Genomic DNA, 19,674 nt, shown 5'->3' with positions numbered 1-19,674 from the left:
CTAAAGTAGACATGCTGCACCATCATGAAGTGGGGCGTAAACCAGTTTAGTTTAATTCAGTTATTAAAATAACAAGGATAGTATGTCTTTTACAAAAGCTGTGCAGAAAGAATTTGGTTACAGAAAGAAGCTAAACTAAACTCATTTATACAACCACTAACAAATTAATTTAGAGAAGCAAAGGACTAAGAAGTTAAGGCTTACAATCTGTAAAGGCTTCCTAACCCCTGAATCTAAACTGCTTATTGTTATTATTTGAATGCATCTTCCTTTTTCTCTGCACAGCTTTTGTGTATTATGAAGGATATTTATCAAGGAAGGCCTCTACACAGTTGGCGATCACGTGGTCACCAAAAGCTTCAGTGGTGAGATGACAGATACAGGCATAGCCCCATAGTTAGATGCAGCTTACAGGGACAGAAGGGGTTTTCTGTTGCTGTAGGAACCTGAGTGACAGTGGCTAGGTCAATGGAAGCATTCTTCCACTGACCTAGCTGAATCAACACTGGGCCAACATAACTAAATTGCTGAGGGGTGCGTCTTTTTCACACCACTGAGCACCATAACACCATGTCCGCCTACATCTGAAGTGTAGACCACTGAACACCCTGCCAGATCATCAAGTCCAAATGGCTTTCTAGTAAGCCACACAATTTCAAGATTTATCTGGGTGGTGCCAGATCTGCAAGCAAGCTATGTCCCTTTTGGATTTGCCTTGATGATTATGGGTGAAGTATGTCATGGAGGTCACGGATTCCATGACTTTCCGTGACTTCTGCAGCAGCCGGTGTGCCTGGCTCAGGGGCAGCGGCTGCTGCTGCAGCAGTCCCAAGTCACCATGCCCATCCCCCACAGCAGAGTTTGGGTGTTGGAGGGAGCAGGGGGTTGGGGCACAGGACGGGGTGAGGCGGGCTCTGAGCAGCGCTTACCTGGAGGCTCCCTAGAAGCGGTGACATCCCCCTCGTAAGCTGCTAGGTGGAAGTGTGGCTAGGTAGCTCTGTGCGCTGCTTCCGCCCAGAACACTGGCTTTGCAGCTTCCATTGGCTGGGCCCCAACCCCCTGCTATCTCCCACACCCAAACTCTGCTGCTGTTGGGGGTGTGTGTGTGCGAAGCCAGGTAGGGAGCCTGCTCGCCCCATCACTCCACACACCCCCACCAGCAGGGGTCTCGGGCAACCCCCCCCCACATTTTAGTCACTGGTATTTTTACCTGTCCATGACTTTTACTAATACCTGTGACTAAAATGTAGCTTTATTGATGATGCAGCACCATAGTCGACACCCACGGTGCATACTCTGGGGTTTCAGCCTGGGGGAAAGGGTGTCACAAACAGCTGGGCTGCAAACACTCTGCTCTTCCTCCCAGATGGGAGAGGGGCCCTAGCACGGAAGAGGGGGACAGGGAGCCCGTCTCTGGAAACGCTGAGCCAAGTAACTAAAGCCCTGGGCACTACAGGGATGCCTACACTGTGTTGAAAACCTGGGCTGTGGGACCTGGACGTGGAGTTTCCAAACCCACACCTGAGCAGCCACACTACGTTGCAATGCAAGCCTGGGTTTACAATTGCTGGCCCCGGCTCCCACAGCCGTGCTATGGCAGCCGACGTGCCCGACGCAGGGCTTCAGGCTGGGAGCTCCGGCTTGACCCGTGTCCACACTGCAAAATCACAGGGCGTCGGGCCTGAGTCACACCGGGTCTGCCGAGCTACCCCCGCCCCGCCCCGCCCCGCCCCGCCATGCGCCGGGTGCCTGCCGCCCCCACTCAGCCCGACCGCCGTGTGTGCGGACACACGGGGGCTTCCACCCGCAGCACAGGCTGGCTGCGCGGGCAGGGGGACGCAGCCCCATCTCGCGCCTGCAGAGCGAGGCGAGGCGCCGCAGCCCGGCCGTTGGGGGAAGGCGCAAAGCGGCCGCTGTGGGCGCGCGCAACTCGTCCCCTCGGCTGTCACAGGGACTCCACCTCCTCCCGCGCGTCCACGAACCAGCCCAGACCGATCGATGTTCTCTAGGGATCATTCGCTTCTCCCTGGGAGGAAGGAGGGAGCCCGCCCCAGCCTGGCGCAGCTGTTCCCTTCTGCGCCTGCGTGCCAGGGGAGGGGCTTGTGAGTTGCGCGCGCAAGCTCCCTCCATTCTCCCGTTTCCCGTGGTTCAGCTCGTGCATCGCGGCGCGTGGCCGGCCTCGCTGCTCCGAGCGGACATGGCGATGCACGTGCCCAAGGCCCCGGGCTTCGCCCAGATGCTGAAAGAAGGCGCCAAGGTGAGAGCGGGGCGGGGCCGGGCCTGGGGTCCCCGCGCGCCCCCGGGGCCGGGCCGGAGAAGCTTCCAGAAGCGCAGCCCGGGCTGGACCCTGCGGCTCCACGCGCTGCGGAGGGCGGGGCCTGTCGTGTCCGCGGGGCCCCTCCCCCTCGGACGAGTGCGGGGCGGGGGGCTCCGGCCGCGAGATGCGGGCTCGGGGGCAGCTCCCTGCAGGGCGGGTTCGCGCGTGGGCCGCCCCGGAGGCTGCCGGCGGGGCCCGCAGCTGCACCCTGGGCAGGGGCTGGGCTGGGCTGGGCTGGAGCGAATCTCCCCCTTTCACCTGCCGGTTTCACCCTGCCCTGGGCCCGCGGCCCCTTTGCCCGAGCGGCCTTTGCCCCCCCCCCCCCCCGACCCCAACCCCGGTTCGCCTCCTTCCCCTGCTGAGCCGGCCCTGGCGGCGTCCCCCCCTCCCCGCCCTGCCCGAGTCCCCCCCCTGCCCTGGAGAGCGGTTGTGCCCTGTGGCGGGTAAGCAGGGGAATGGGAGCTCCCGGGGCGAGACTCTGACCAAAAGAGCTACTGTAACCCTGGGCTGCCTCGATAGGGGAGGAGCAGCCGTGAGGTATTTGTAGCTCCGTGGCCGCCACTGGAATCTGGTGCCCGATTCTGGTGTCCATAACTCAAGAAGGATGTTGACAAATTGGAGAGGATTCACAGAAGAGCCACAAGAAGGATTAGAAAAACATGCCTTATGGTGATAGGTTGAAAGAGCTCAGTCGTTTTAGCTTAACAAAGAGAAAGTGGAGTGACTTGATTACAATTTAAAAGTACCTACACAGAGAACAGATGTTTAATAATGGGCTCCTCAGGTTAGCAGTGAAAGATATAAAATGATCCAATGGATGGAAATTGAAACATTCAAATTGAAAGATGTACATTTTTAACAGAGTAATTAACCATCGGAACAATTTACCAAGGGTTGTGGTGACCTTTTCCCACCACTGGCCATTTTAAAATCACGATAATTCCTAGATCATATATTTTAGAAAAACATCCAATCTTGATCTAGTCTGACCTGTATATTATAGGCCGCCGAGTTTCCCCACAAGAGTTCTTTCTGGCCTTGGAGTCTATGAAAGTATTAACAATAATGCCCCCAAAGCACTAGGCAACTGACAGTGGGTAATTTGAGCAGCTGTCAGGCCATTCAACCACAACTCGGTTTTTATTGAGACTCTGATCCCTCACCCTGTGTAGGTTGCTTGGCTTTCTATATTGCAAGCTGTTTGGGCAAGGAATTGTTTTGATATATATCCACACAGTGCTTAGCACAAAGGAGCCCCAGCTGTGGAATGCAAATGCTAATAAATTAACTCACTCCTGTTACCAAGGAATGACCTCATATCAGTCTATTCTTACTATACTGTATACAAAAAAAATTCCAGAGAAGCAAAATGCTTAGTACAATTCTACACTCAACATTGAATTAATATATTTAAGGTATTTTGCCAGGAGTTGACAAACCTGCCTAGGAGAATAGAAGCTTTGCTCAAATAAATGGACAGAGAGGGATTAGGTATGGGGTGGCCAACCTGTGGCTTCAGAGCCACATGCGGCTCTTCAGAAGTTAATATGCGGCTCCTTGTATAGGCACCGACTCCGGGGCTCGCGCTACAGGCACCGACTTTCCAGTGTGTCAGGGGGTGGTCATTGCTCAACCCGTGGCTCTGCCACAGGCCCTGCCCCCACTCCACCCCTTCCCTGCCCTCCCCTGAGCCTGCCATGCCCTCACTCCACCCTCTCCCCCCGGAGCCTCCTGCATGCCCCGAAACAGCGATTGGGAGGTGCGGAGAGAGGGGGGGAGTTCACGGGGGTCTGCTGACATATTACTGTGGCTCTTTGGCAATGTACATTGTTAAATTTTTGGCTCCTTCTCAGGCTGGCAACCTCTGGACTAGGTTATTGCTGATTCCTTCTCTGGAAGGGAGAAGAAAGCAACAGAGGTTTCTGAGCACTGCTGCTTAACAGGATGGAGAATGGGAGATGCAAGGAGCTCAGGGAACTTTATGCTTTTCTTTATTAACAAGAGGGTAGTTGGAGGTAGGGAATAGTTGCAGGAGCTGCTGAACTCTTGTAGAAAGGAGAGGGGATCAGGGGAAGCAAGATGGCACAGATGCTGGTTCTCCTTTAACAAGAAGAGACAGAGGAACAGAACAGCTGGAGCTGCTTCTACCTTTCCTGAAGTTATGAGAGAGCTTGGTAAACAGACCTTTCTCTGTGACTTTTAGAGGGCACCCAGATGCACTTTGCAGAGGTGTTTGAGAGAGGAGACATGATTTATTAACTGATAGAAGGAGCTCTGAATTTACAAAGGGATGTATGTACACCTCTACCCCGATATAATGCGACCTAATATAACACAAATTTGAATATAACACGGTAAAGCAGTGCTCCGGGTGTGTGGTGCGCACTCTGGTGGATTAAAGCAAGTTCGATGTAACCCAGGTTCACCTATAGCACGGTAAGATTTTTTGGCTCCCGCTGACAGCATTATATTGGGGTAGAGGTGTATGTGGGAGGGAGTTTGAAATTATTTATCTTGTGGGGCATAGTTGACTTACTGATGTGTAAGTGGTGTAAATGGTATAACTTTGGGGTTATGGTCTTGATGGGAATGATGGTGCATAAATTTTTCTCAGGAAAGTAGGTGTGGAGGACATTTGTCATGCCCTCCATAAGTCAATAACCTCACCAGAAGTCCCTGATTTACTTGGACAGACTTATGGGGTTCAATCTGTTGAGTGTTGACCCAACTTTCCTCCTTCATATTCATAAATTTGCTTTAGTTGCTAAACTCTGCAGTTGAGAGCCAGTGTATGTTAGCTTCTTTGTCGCTGTTTTTGAAAGAGGATTGAATTTTTGTTTAAACTTTTGTGTAGCCAGGATTTCACTCCAAAATAACTCAGTGGGAGATTTGCTATTGATTTTAATGAAGCCAGCATTTCATCCTGGCTGTGAAATGACAAGTGACTGTAATTCTTTTTTTGTTAGAACCTCCGATTCTAAGCAATAAATCTTTTTTCTTTGTTTGTTTGTTTGGTTTTTTTTGGGTAGCATTTTTCAGGATTAGAAGAAGCTGTATTTAGGAACATACAGGCATGTAAGGAGCTTGCCCAAACCACTCGTACAGCTCTTGGACCAAATGGTAACTTTCTCTAATTTTATACTGTTTATTGTAATACTTATGTACAAAGAAGCTATATTTGTTTTTCTTGAAGAATGACTATTCCATTGTTTGTGGTAAAACTTCAGTTATAAAAGTCATTAGTCACATGATTTCAATAAAGGAGAATTTTCAGTCTGATCAATTTTTAAAAAAAAAAGTTTAATGTACCATACCTGCCTCTGAGTCCTCAAGTCTGTTTTTGTAGAATTATCTTCATTGTCCTAATTTAATTTTTTTTGTCCTATTTGCTGCTATGTGAAAGATCACAGAAGGTGAAGAAACATTGACTCTGTAGGGGGCATGGTTAACCTGACTACACACTGCACTATCAAATGCACAAAGTAAACTGACAAACAGATTGTGCTGGTACATTTTTGTTAGTAATCTTAAATTATGTAAGAATAGGATTACAAAAAACTAATTTGGTTTAAATTGTTAGTATCCCCTTTATGTAACTTCAAAACTTTGTTTCAGAAGAGAGAGGTCTCACAGGTTCCTCAATCCAAATTTACAAATGTTTATAGGGCTAAAAATTATGAAGGCCAAAATATCCCAAGCCACTTCTTTACAGAGGAAACTGATTATGGTAAACTGCTTTGTTATAAATACTTTTATATGAAGAACAAAAATAGTCCATCGATTGCATGAGATGAGCAGAATTAACCAAATAACACCAATTCAAACTGTAAAGTATTTACAATTGTTTAAAATAAGAATTGATAAGCTTTTTATCATTTAGGAATGAACAAAATGGTTATCAATCATCTTGAGAAGCTTTTCGTGACAAACGATGCCGCAACTATCTTAAGGGAGTTGGAGGTAAGTGCTTTTTCGTGTTAAAAGATTTTTACTTGCATACAACTAGCTAAAGTTTATTTCAACATCTAAGACTTCTACTCGGTTTTATTAATAAGGGTAAGTTTGTAGGATCAGGGCCACAGTTCCCAAATTATCTAATTCATAATTGGATCCTGAGAGGAGTGTAGCAAATATACACACAACAGAAAAAAAATAGAAGGGCTTTTCAGAGTTCTAGTAGTGACAGGCCCTGCTGCAAAGACACTTGGATTATTGAATATCATTATTAGTATTTACCTCTCTTCCTCCTCAAAATAGGAGGATAGTTTAGGAATGAAAGAGACATGGATTGTAATTGCTAACATCTTGTGTGGAAGACTCCTGTTTAAGAGAAATAAGTGCAATGTTAATTTCTTGTTGGTGCCAACTTTCACATGTCCCTCTACCTGCGTAGAATTCTCACTTTTGGTTTTAGGGATGTTGGGGATTTGACATTATTCTGCAATGAGAAAGTTAATAGAATTGTGCAGAAGCTGAGATGACATGTCATTTGCTGCAACAGTTAAATAGAAACTCAATTGTGTGAGGCCTCTGTGTCAACCCATGAATAATGTTGTGTGTATGCTGTTGGACAGTGATACTCAGACTAAGGCTCCTGAGCCACAAGTGGCTCTTCAGTTTGTCTCCTGCGGCTCTTTGCAGCACATGATATTAAACCACAGTGCTTTAATATCATTAACCAGTCAGGTTATTTTACTATGTTATTAACCAAATGTAATCGATAAAATAATAATACTTGGTCAGTTATTTTGCTGTGAGAAGATATAAAAATAGTACATAAACAATGCATTCACACTACTATGGCTCTTTTGGGTGATGTTGATTGCTAATTTGGCTCCTGAACCACTGAGGTCTGAGTGTCACTGTGATAGAACTTTCCTAATTTACTTTAAACAGGGGACCATTATAAATGATTGAATTCTAAAATTAGCAAGTGAACAAACAGCAGAAATGTTTAAGAAAATGTATTTACTGCTTTTTTAATTAGATATTTTTAATCTATATTTACATGCACGGTTAGATTTGTTTTTCTAGTATTTTCAGTACTGTAAAATTTCAGTAGAGTGCTTAAATATAGGAGTCTTAATTGCTTATTATAATCAATCTTGCATCTCACCATGGCTTAGACACTGTAATTGTAGCTATAAATATATACAAGAATAGATAAAGCACTTATCTATTAAATTGTTTATTAGAAGGCGGAAAAGCTGCCATTTTTGCCATTTAAGTATAGCTTAGAGCTGATCAACTGTGTATATATGCATACACAAAACTCAGTGTTGCTTGAAGTTTATCTTGACAAGGTAAATTGAAAGTCTAAGGTAATCTACATGTGTGATTGTAAGGCCACACTGGTATCCCATAAAAATAATGCAGCTGTCAATTAGAAGTGGGGAAGAAAGGAAGTGCCTTTTTTCTATTAAGTGTCTTAACCCCACAGCAGTATTCCAGAGTCTTGCAATTTTCATATTTTATACTCTTGCTTATTGTGTAATTTACTGTTTAACTTGCTTCCCCCCCATCTAGTTCATAATCCTGATTAACTTTAGATCAGATTTTTAACCAAAAAGGAGCTTATATTTGATACAAACAAAGAACTTTAGGGATATATACTTTTAAAGTTGACTAACTGGGATATTAACAGTTAAATTAATATGTCTTAACTCCTTTAACAGGTCCAACACCCTGCTGCAAAAATGATTGTAATGGCTTCCCATATGCAAGAGCAAGAAGTTGGAGATGGAACAAACTTTGTCCTTGTTTTTGCTGGAACCCTTCTTGAGCTAGCAGAGGAACTTCTGAGGATGGGACTTTCAGTTTCAGAGGCATGTACTTAATTTAATATTCATGCTGCATGAACACTGGTAGATGATAACTAATATGGGTTAATCAGTGACCTTGGGTTGTGTATTACGTAATCACATCTGTAATATTCTTGAATACTTGCAATATATTACTTGATGATCTCCATCCCTTTTGAGTTGCTCCCTTTAGTCAACTTTCAAATGAGAGTATATACATAATGTATGCATTGATACTTTGTGACTTTTTCAGAAGGAAACATAGTGAACATGAATGTACAGTTAGGTGGAGGAGGTTAGAATGTCATTGAACTTTGTCATTTTCATTATAGGTGATAGAAGGTTATGAAAAAGCTTGCAAGAAAGCCCTAGAAATTCTTCCTGACTTAGTATGCTGTTCTGCAAAGAATCTGCATGATGTTGAAGAAGTGGCATCTTTGCTGCACACCTCAGTAATGAGTAAACAATATGGCAATGAAAACTTCCTGGCAAAGCTTATTGCTCAGGCATGTGGTAAGTAAACAAGTTTGCATCTTGTATTTATCTAAACTGAATTCAAGCTTGTTTTTAATCTTTGTTATGTTATTCAAGTGCTCACATCATAGGTGAAAGGCATTGCCAGCTATTCATGTATTAGGCTAAATGAGCTAAATATATTAGGTCTCAAGCCTTTGGGGGGAAGGGAGAGAGGGAGGTGGTATTTCTTTTCCTCTTACCCACTGAATTCTCCTCATGCTCATTGTGGCCCAGCTGTGGTTAGTCCAAATGGCTTTCTAGTAAGCCATACATTTTCAAGATGAAAATCTATTTTCATCTTTGCAGTTGCACTCATGCTCTTAAATGCATGACTTAATCTAAGTGTGATGTTGGTGAGTTTTGTTATATAGAGCTTGTAGACGTGTGGACTCACCCCTGCGGCACCTCCTGCTGGTTGTCCTTGGGAATTACTGCTCACTGCCAGCCCGGAGCGCCCTCTGCAGGCCAGTGATCTGCCTGTCCTCTGGCCCCGAGTCCCTCCCTGGACCCCGGTGCCTCTTAACTGGGGTGCTGCCCCCGGAAGTACCCCACCAGTCTGGGTCTCCCCTCCCTGGGGAACCCTCAACCCACTATCCCCACTCTGCCTTAGTTTTGGCTGCTGCCCGGTCTTCATCTAGCCTCCATTCACTGGGGCAGACTGTAGTATCAGCCACTCATCATAGGCAAAGGGGTTTGGATCTGCTGCCTTTGCCTGCCCCTGGGGCTGCCTCCTGCTACCCCCAGTACCTCTTGGCCTTATGCTAGGCTGCAGCCTGGGGCTTTCCAGGCAGTAGCTCCCCAGCTCCTGTGCCTTTCCCCAGCCCTGCTCCACTCAGGTACCCTGGGTCTAGCTCCCTGCAGCCAGGCCCTTCTCCCTCTACAGGCAGAGGGAGACTTTTTGGGCTTCTGGCTTACAGCCTCTTTTAGGGGCCAGCTGGGCCTGATTGGGGCATGGCCAGAGCTGAGCCTACTTTCCCCAATCAGCCCAGGCTTCTTGCCCCAGCCACAGACCTCTCCTGGGCTGTTTTAAGCCCTTCAGGGCAGGAGCGGGGGTCCACCCTGCTACAGAGCTCTCCATCTTTTAGAGCTCAAGAATACAACTCTCATCATTAGTGCAAATTTTTCCTCAAAATACTCTGTGCCAAATTCAGCGTAAGTGGGCACAGGCTAAACTTGGCCTGCTGGCTTCATTGATTTGTGTTCTCTTGTTGGCCAGATACTCCTACTTCATAGTGAAGAGTTCCGCTTTCTATACTTATCTATAACTGATCATTGAGGAGGGTAACTGTTTCCTGCTGATGTAAAATTTGGCAGTTCATTTCTTGATCTCTTTATTTGTTTAAAGGCTTTTGAAACCAAATATCTTATTAACAGTATTTTCTATATAAACAATGCATATGATTTTCTAGTGTCACATTTGAACTTTGCTCTTAAATTATATAATACATGTTTCTTTTCTCAAACAGTATCTATTCTTCCTAATTCTGGTCATTTCAATGTTGACAGCATCAGAGTATGCAAAATCTTGGTAAGCTATTAACTTTTTTCACTAAAGCATGACTAATTCTTACTCCTGGGGGAATTCTGCACCAAAAAATTAAAAATTCTGCACACAATATTTAAATTTTTTTCAAAATTCTGCATATTTTATTTGTCAAAATAACACAATATAATCACGCCAGTTTCAATTATTTTGGTAATTTATTTCACAATACTTGTCAGCAAGTATGTTTGTAACAGACAACAAAAAAAGATTCAGGAAATATTTGACAAATAGATTCCTTTCTAGGCATATTAAATATGGAACTTTGAGTAGTAATTCATTTAAACTACAATTCAAAAACATATTTGCCACACTCAGAAGCAGTGTGAAAGCTTGGGGGAGTCAGTGGCAACAGAGGAGCTGAGCAGGAGGGAAGTAATAGCTGGGAAGGTGCCCTGGAAGGTTGTTGGGCGTGGGTGGGAGAAGTATGGAACAGGTTTTTTGTGGGGGCTGGGAGGGATTGTTAGGGAGTTGGGGAGCATCCCTTACGCAGACACTGACACTCTTTCAGTCAGGCACATCTGTCCCTGCACGCCCACTCACCCCACTAACTCCTGTACCTTCACTAGCCCTTTGGAACCCCAGTTTGTGAGTCCCCAGCATCCCTATGTGCCCCACTCTGTTTGTCCCCCCATACCTCGTGCCTCCCAACCTGGTCCTGCGGGCATGGCACTTTGAGGAAGGCAGCCTCTGCCTCCTCCCGCTCAGCAGCTGGCTGCCCTCTCTTCTGGCACCATATCAGCCCCTGGTGGGCGAAAGGTGTAATTGCAGCGTGACCCCTCTCATGGCTTCTCTTTGCCTCTGTCAGAATCAATTATTTTGTGAGGGGGAGAATATCTGCAGGGGATATCAATTCTGCCCTTGTGCAGAATTCCCCCATGAATAAATTCTGGTATTCCTGTTACTGTATTAGATAACTCTGTAATGAAAATAGCTCACTTAAAATGTTACATTTCTGTTGTCCTTCACCCAGGCTAGGCTTTAAGATTGTTTTTATTTTTGATAGATTGAGACACCGCTTCAATAATGCAGATATGTTGTTATAGCACATTCAAATAAATTATTTTTACGAAACTCTGGCATTCCTAGTTTCAAGATATTTTCTGTGCAGTACTTGGCTTAGAGCTGAATTGCCTGTAGTCTTCAGGGGCAGAACTCTTTAAGTATTTGGTCGTTAAACAAATCAGCTTCAAGAGCTAAAAGCTCAACCAATATGTTTTTCAGTAATCGTACCTTCAATTAAAATGCAACCCAGATGTTCAGGCTGGGGTAGGGGAGGATGCAGAACGTTACAGGCCTGATCCTGTTGTTCTTACTCTGTCAGTGGGATATTAGACCTCAGGAAGGATGACAGGATGGGCTAAACGTGTGCTTTCCATCAGCTTCTTTCTTGTTAATCCTTCTCCCTGACTGGGAGCAAAAAAAGGGATCACTATAAATTTCTAATAGTTACTGCCATGGAATAAATCTTCAACTGTGTGTTTCTAGAGAAGAATATTCAGTATTCCTAAATCAGCGTAGTGTTTTCTCCTTGTCCTGGAATAGAAACATGTCTAAGCATGTTCAAACGTGAGACTTCCTTTTTTAAAAGAGCAAGTGTAGCTTTATTGTGGTGGATTGGTGAACTGAAATGTGATCTTTATCTGTCCCCTTTATTCTCTTTAGGGCTCTGGTATCTCTGCCTCTTCAGTCCTGCATGGTATGGTTTTTAAAAAAGAAACTGAAGGAGATGTTACTTCTGTCAAAGATGCCAAAATAGCTGTGTATTCCTGTCCTTTTGATGGCATGATAACTGAAACTAAGGTATGTAGGTGCCCTAAAGAAGTCCCATAGCAATTTATGTACATATGCAGTACTTGGTCTGTATTATTCTCAGGTTAATATTAACTTTAAATATCCTTGACAGTTGGGGACAGTGACAACTTTTTTTAATAGGGGACTTGAGCTTCTATGTTAAAATGAAGTTCAGGGTTTTCTATTATAGCTGTCTAAACCATATTTTTCTCTAACTTTAATATGAAGTTTTTCTTTGAGCAGATGCATTTTCAAACTTTTCTTGAGACCACTGACAGATAACACAAAACGTTAGCATACAAATATAATTTGAGTCAAAATAGAGTTTAAGGCTCAAGATATTCTTGTGTGCCCAACACATGGTAGTTTTGCTCTACTAGGTTGTTTAATATGACATTTTATTTAATTGCAAATTAATTAACTGACTTAATTGCAGATACCTATATTACATCATGGTGGTTGACAAAATTACTTGAAAAGTTATAGACTCTGGTAGGGGTGAATGGAGCTGCATTGCAGTGACTCAATTCTTTCCTTTCGAAAAGTCCTAGAGGATAGTGTTGGGCAAAAGTATAGCTCCCCTGAGAACTCATGTCAGGTGTGCAAAGTGGTGTTATTCATCACACCCTTCTGTCCAATGTAAGGCTGTCAAAAGAAGTAGATGGTTTAGACTGCACTGACATGAGCATGTGGATGATGACAATCTATCTTTTTTGTTCAAAATGGGACATTACTATTTCTTTGCCTCCGTAAAGCCTTCCTTAGATTTTAAAGATAACAGTGGTAGCTGGAAACATCTTTCCACCTGTGTCTGGAGAGGATGGTTGTGACTTTCCTCTTGCCAGAGCGATACAAGCCTACTTGACATCTAGAGTAAATTAGTATGATGTGTTGTGGAGCTACCCTGGAAGACCATATAGAAGCTTCTGCTGGTACAGAATGTGGCTGCTCGCTTGGTGCTAGCCATGTGGAGGATATTACACCTCATTCTCCATAAATCACACTGAACTCTAGAAGTAAACTGGCAGCCAGGATGGTTTGTGTGTATGTAAAATTCTGTATGGTTAGTATTCTGTTTTTGGAAGCACTGTCTTGACACTTGAGCAGCTACAGGGACAGATATGAACAGTTCCTGTATCTGAACTCTGGACAAGAAACTAAGGCATTCCTGAGATAGGATCTTCAACTGTGAAATTTCTCTCCTGGTGGTCCAGAGCTGAACCTTGCTGACCTGCAATTTAGTATCTGACCCATTTCACTCATGCTTTTTACTTGAGGAATAGTGATAAAGTAGCATGAGTTGAAGTGGTGAACAGGAGAGGGGCAAGTTCATTTTGGTTTGTCACAATGTCATGTAAAACCTCTAAGCACAATATGCATGTATTTTGTAAATTGAAAAATGTTTCCTTTTGATAGGGCACTGTACTGATAAAAAATGCTGACGAACTTAGGAATTTCAGCAAGGGAGAAGAAAATCTAATGGATCTGCAAATCAAGGCAATTGCTGATGCTGGTGCAAATGTTGTAGTAACAGGTGGCAAAGTGGCAGACATGGCACTTCATTATGCCAATAAATACAATCTTATGTTAGTCAGGTAAGGATTAAAATGGTATAAACAATTTAAATGTCAATACCTATACCAGGGGTCGGCAACTTTTCAGAAGTGGTGTGCCAAATCTTCATTTATTCACTCTAATTTAAGGTTTTGCGTACCAGTAATACATTTTAATGTTTTTAGAAGGTCTCTTTCTATATGTCTATAATATATATCTAAACTATTGTTGTATGTAAAGTAAATAAGGTGTTTAAAAAGCTTCATTTAAAATTAAATTAAAGTGCAGAGCCCCCTCCCCACCCCCGACCAGTGGCGAGGACCTGGGCAGTGTGAGTGCCGCTGAAAACCAGCTCGCGTGCCGCCTTCGGCATGCGTACCATAGGTTGCCTACCCCTGACCTATACATACCATACACCTCTACCGCGATATAACACAAATTCAGATACAATGCGGTAAAGCAGCGCTCTGGGGGGCGGGGCTGTGCGCTCCGGCGGATCAAAGCAAGTTTGATATAACGTGGTTTCACCTATAACGTGGTAAGATTTTTTGGCTCCCGAGGACAGCGTTATATCAGGGTAGAGGTGTACTTGCTATTGTCTCTTCAAAGTCCTCAGAATACAAAGGTATTTGTAATGTAAACATTCTTACCTAATGTGGATGATTATTTTTCCTCCAGTAGAGGGTGAAATTGAGTGTCTATTAAGTTAGTTACGATTAGGGTGCGTCAGTTACCGAACATAGTTTGAGGTTTCCTGACAATGGATTGCACCTTGCAGAATATGGAGTTTTGGTGTAATGGTTGCATTGTCTATATAGTCATCATCTGAAGATAATTTTCCAGTCGTCAAAATCAAATATTCTAAAAAGACACATTAGTGATTTTAGTAAAGTGGTTAGAGTGCGTAGAGGTAGGGCTATCACAATGGTGGTTCCTCCAAGTCAGAGTATGTAGTGGTGTGCAGAAGTATAAACAATAGAGGTAGTGCATAAATGGAAGAACTCTGCCCTAGGACTGTTAATAAGCATCTTCCATGGGCACTAAAATTCATTTTATAAAATTGAGTATAGGTATAATTATTTTATTTTTGAGTATAGGTATAATTATTAAAAGTAGGACAGCCCCATGAAAAAGACATAACAGCTAGTGTTAAATTTTCATATTTTGATCCTCTCAGAAAAGTCTTGTGCATGTAAAAGGTACTCTTCTATTTACTAAACAGAATCAGTGACACTTCAAAAGAGTTGTAACATGTTCAGAGAAACAGCATTTTGATCCCATGAGGTTATTTGTGATGAAACATGGTTTAATACAGCAGACCAGATGTTGGTCTAGTAGCCTTGAGCATTAAACTTCATTTTCCCCATTAGTAAAATGGAGATAATAGCTAGTCCTCTATCACAAAGATGTTGAGGTTTAATAGTTACTTTCAAAGTGCTAGACAGATATTAAATTAAAAAAAAATTGATTCCAAGTGAACAGTGCTTAAAAATAAAACATTACTACTTTGGTGTCTGTAATATTAGCACTGAATTCCTGTATCCATAGAGTAGCAACTGCAGAAATGCACTAGAGGGGTTAATGCCATGGTAGTGTTGTAGTCGATACCACTAAACTAATTATGATATTACATAGAACTGCCAAATTATGGAGGAAACCTTTATTTTTACATGCAAACGAATATAAACTTCAAATTGTTCTTGGAAACATGGTACTAAAAGGTACTCTTTTTTTTTTTTTTAAGGTTGAACTCAAAATGGGATCTCAGGAGGCTGTGTAAAACTGTTGGGGCTACCGCTCTTCCCAAATTGGTATGCCGTTTGCAGATGAGTATCATCAGTGGAGATATTTATTTTGTATGAACAGAATCTTTTTCTGACTTGTGCTTCTTTTTCCAGATTCCACCTACACTAGAAGAAATGGGTCATTGTGACAGTGTTTATTTGTCGGAGGTTGGGGATACACAAGTAGTTGTGTTTAAGCATGGTATGTTTCTATTCATAGGAGATCATGGTTCTGTGTCATGACTAGAACCTTATTTATAAATGTTCTACATCTTGATATGTTTTCTAGAGAATTAAGTCTGTCTGTCCTTAACAGAAAAGGAAGATGGTGCCATTTCTACCATAGTAATCCGTGGATCTACAGACAATCTAATGGATGACATAGAGAGAGCTATAGATGATGGTGTTAATACTTTCAAAGTACTCACTAGGGTGAGTAAAATGAATATACTTCTCTGTTAAAACAGCTGTAGACCAAGATATTTATGACTTTACGGCATGCTTTGCTCTCTTCTGTCACTTGGAATGCAGAAACTACTTGTGTCTCCTCAGCATGGGGGGAAAACTCCAGTGGTCAAAGAGCGGGTGTGTAATTGATTCCTATGCTACTCGTGCAGCCCTGGAGTTAGGAGATGGGTTGTGGCCCGAGTGCACTGTGCTTAGTCCATCTTCAGTGACAAGATGATCTGTTTGAGACCAATACAAGCTGGCAGAGCTTAACTCCACCCTGGCCAGAAAATCAGTGAATAGGTGGCACTCTGTGGACCGTTTTCCCCAACCTCCTGCCGTCCCTATTGGAAACTGAGAGCAGCAGCAAATCTGGATCTTGGTATCTATAATTAGTGATAAGGATGTTAAATATGCTTAGATACTGTACAAAAATATTTAGTTCATAAATTAGGACAACTTAGTCTGTTACAAAAGTTTTGTCTTCAAACTGTGCAATTAAGATACTGATTTTAAAATAAGATGGGGAATCCTCAATGTGAATACAGGCTGAAAAACTATGTAGAAAACATGAAGCTTTTGGAAACTATCAGATGTTAAACTTTCAACTTTGCCACAGTTTGAGTCCCTTGCAGTTCTTATTCTGCCTCTTCTATGATGACTCCCCAGAATAAATGATTGGCTGAGGAGCAGTATTAACATACAGTGCCTTTCCTATTTTTCCCAACAAGTCATGTCAGTTGAGATTAAAAACAAATTTACTCTTACCACTTCCATTTAGTTGTTTAGGAAAAGTTCATTACTAAAAGACATTTAGAAATAATAGATGCTAGATTTTTACCATTAGCCGTACTAATAAAATGCCTCACTTTTTTAAGTTGGTGCCACTTCTGCACTTGTGTAATGTTCTACCAAGAAAAATATCTGTTTATGAAGGCAGAAATTAGTTCTAGAAACTAAAAATCTAATCAGGTTACTTTAAAACAAAACTACCTCAAACCATTTTGCATTTATAATTATGTATCTTGTGGGGTTTTGTTCACAGGATAAACGTCTTGTTCCTGGTGGTGGTGCAACAGAGATTGAGTTGGCCAAGCAGATCGCATCTTATGGAGAGGTAAATAATGTGTTTTCTTCTCGCTTCATCCATTTCTCTTCCTTCAAAATATTAAACAGTTTTCAAACTTGCTTTAGACATGTCCTGGGCTTGACCAGTATGCTATCAAGAAATTTGCTGAGGCATTTGAAGCCATTCCTCGAGCACTAGCAGAAAATTCAGGCGTAAAGGCCAATGAAGTTCTCTCCAACCTTTATGCAGTGCACCAAGAAGGCAACAAAAATGTTGGATTTGATATTGAGGTAAATGATGTCATACATTATGCCTGCCAAAATAATTGGTTCTGTGCAAAAGAATACTCCACATAAAATACCTAAGGATATAAATTATGTTCTAGATTTTAGGTGTTCAGCTTTAAAGTAATTGGAACAGTATATTAATCAGTGAGCTAGACAAACAGCTTAGTCTACCATGAGAATGGATGTCTTGTTCTTCAGCAGACAAATTACGCTACTACATGCACAATGGTTGTATGTGAGAAATGAGGATATGTTCTTGGATAGTTATTCAGATAATTCCACTTACGATTCAGTTCACATTTCTAAAAGTTGCTCAAATGAATGTTTTATTTGGAGGAAAGGGGATAAAATCAGGAAAGTGTCATTTTATTACCATTTGGTGGGTGTGGCTGTTGGTGTTCAGGATTACCAAGGTAGAAGAGTTTGAAATAAGGTAGGAAAATCTGGTGCTGTGAAACTTTGAACAATGTTCATATTTTTTTCTGACAGGCTGAAACTGCAGCTGTAAAGGATATGTTGGAAACTGGTGTGTTAGACACATATCTTGGAAAACACTGGGGTATTAAGCTGGCTACAAATGCTGCAGTGACTGTGCTCAGAGTAGATCAGGTGAGTTGAAGATATGATTTTGGGAGACAGTGATTTCAAACTTCTGAGTTAACTTGAGACCTCTTTGTACATGTCAGGAATACATGCTATAAAAAATAAACTGATAACCTTAAATCGGTTTATTTTTGTGAAACCAAGATATATTATTGATGACCATATTGCTAGATTCAGATCTTGGAAAGGTGAGGCAAGGTGCCATATCACTGAGATCCATACATATTGGATTTACAACCTGACCCATAGTTAGTAGCTCTTAATTTCACAGGTATGAGCGTGTAACTGTCTCAAAGAAAATGTGTAGTATGTATTTAAAAAAAAACCAACAACCTTCCACATCTATATTTTAAATGCATCTTGTACAATAAAATGGAAGGAACGTGTTGAAGGCTTTTCTGGATAGTTTAATGAGTTTGTATTTTATAGAACTTTAGCAGAAATGTGTATGATGCATGTAAAACTTCTGTAGATTATTATGGCAAAACCAGCAGGTGGTCCAAAAGCCCCTAAACAACAAGGACACTGGGATATGGATGACCAGAAAGATGAACCTGTAAAATCTGGTGGCATTTGTTATATTGAGTTGAGAGAGACATCTGTTGCATGAATGTATCCACACTTAGCACAGAGCTAATATGTATTGTTGGATTTCAAGGGCACGTGTGTGAGCAATTTAACCTTTTTAACAACCTGTTTGAAATACGATTTGTGGCAGATTGCTGTGCTGTAGTGAATTCATTTATTTACTGAAACTAAAATTTGCAGTGCTACTTGAGCGAGGTGTAGCTGGCATTTTTGGAAGTCTGCTTATGCTGGGAAATCTTGATATCAGGGATTTAAAATAGATCTTTAGTTTATTCAGATTTTGTGCATTACAGATTATCTTTAAACACTTCCTGTAATATATTGCATTGTGTTCAGTAACCCAGTCACTATCTGACAAACTAGCTAGATAGTAAACCGATCGTTCTTAGATGTGAAAGTGTACAGCTTGAATCCCCCCTCTCCCTTTTAAAAAAGGTAACTGAGGGAATACTGAAATTGTATTGGGGAAAACAGCATCTTATGATGTGCCAACTTGCAATATATTTGCAGAAATATGGGACACACCCAATGGCAAAAGCTTGTCTGTTAAAATGTACAAAAGTAACAGATCTGCATAAGTTTAGTGAATGCTGCTCAAACTGCATGTCTCAAGCTATAGAAAGGAAAAATCCAAAGTGAGTGTTATCTAACCTAATTATTTTTCCCCCAAGATCATCATGGCAAAACCAGCTGGTGGGCCCAAACCTCCTTCAGGAAAGAAAGATTGGGATGATGACCAAAGCGAATGAACACCTTCACTGTACTTTGAGTTAACTAGGATTGTATGCATCTTGTAATACTCCTGTTGGGGCCTGACATGTTTTCTCCCTCACCTTAAGTTATGAAACTGTATCCAGTAAAGAGTGCAGTACCACTACTATTTCAATAAATGAACTTGCAATATAAAACGACTCAATTTGTTAACTTGTCCTATTAGACTTGCAGCCTTAAAATGAACTTTAACACATGTTGCTTTTGAGTGTTAATTATCTATATTGATTAAAGGAACAATTTGTTTTGAATCTCTCTACAGCTTCTGCTTCCCTGTATATGAAAACAAATAAACCCTGAACACCATTAACAATGAATCTTTAATCACAATTTGGGGAAATTATAGTTAAACATGCACCATTTTACTGATGTCATAGAATCCTAAGTGTAGAACTAGAAGGGGCCTCCCTAGGTGTTCTAGTCCCATCGCCTGCACTCAGGGCAGGGCTAAGAAATAACTAGACCATTCCTGACAGGTGTTTGTCACACCTGTTCTTAAAACCTCAAATGATGGAGATTCCACCACCTCCCTAGATAATTGGTTCTGGTGCTTAACTGCCCTGACAAGAAGTTTTTCCTAACATCCAATGTAAACCTCCC

General features: G+C 42.2%; 2 protein-coding genes across 5 annotated transcripts in view; one reads left to right on the top strand and one right to left on the bottom strand.

Moving 5' to 3' along the window:
- Positions 1–2,081, bottom strand: part of MAP3K7CL (MAP3K7 C-terminal like) — an 86,769-nt gene extending 84,688 nt beyond the window's left edge. For 2 of the 4 annotated variants that reach the window (XM_045002282.1, XM_045002283.1), the window contains exon 1: positions 930–1,111. The gene's annotated coding sequence lies outside the window, so the exon portion shown is untranslated. Of the gene's footprint in view, positions 1–929; positions 1,112–1,521; positions 1,653–1,960 lie in introns of those variants that run through there. The other 2 variants (XM_045002287.1, XM_045002288.1) reach the window with 2 other exon arrangements.
- CCT8 (chaperonin containing TCP1 subunit 8) lies at positions 2,075–19,325 on the top strand. Its single transcript, XM_045002280.1, has 15 exons — positions 2,075–2,257; positions 5,347–5,437; positions 6,198–6,277; positions 7,993–8,142; positions 8,451–8,631; positions 10,101–10,162; positions 11,843–11,980; positions 13,388–13,566; positions 15,270–15,336; positions 15,424–15,511; positions 15,626–15,741; positions 16,802–16,873; positions 16,951–17,115; positions 17,602–17,721; positions 18,975–19,325. Exons 1-15 carry the CDS (start codon positions 2,198–2,200, stop codon positions 19,050–19,052), a joined length of 1,647 nt encoding a protein of 548 aa, XP_044858215.1. The 5' UTR covers positions 2,075–2,197; the 3' UTR covers positions 19,053–19,325.
- Positions 19,326–19,674: the final 349 nt, after the last annotated feature.

The sequence above is a fragment of the Mauremys mutica genome, chromosome 1, assembly GCF_020497125.1.
Source record: "Mauremys mutica isolate MM-2020 ecotype Southern chromosome 1, ASM2049712v1, whole genome shotgun sequence".
NCBI classification, from domain to species: domain Eukaryota; kingdom Metazoa; phylum Chordata; order Testudines; family Geoemydidae; genus Mauremys; species Mauremys mutica.
Note: the sequence above shows the minus strand (reverse complement) of the source record. Positions and strands in the feature narration are given on the sequence as shown.

Bases quoted from the DNA above. Each gene is read 5' to 3' on its own strand.
- CCT8 (XM_045002280.1), top strand. From the start codon at position 2,198: ATGGCGATGCACGTGCCCAAGGCCCCGGGCTTCGCCCAGATGCTGAAA. The intron at 8,632-10,100 runs GTAAGTAAACAA...TTTCTCAAACAG, and splicing joins GCTTATTGCTCAGGCATGTG to TATCTATTCTTCCTAATTCT. The intron at 10,163-11,842 runs GTAAGCTATTAA...TATTCTCTTTAG, and splicing joins TCAGAGTATGCAAAATCTTG to GGCTCTGGTATCTCTGCCTC.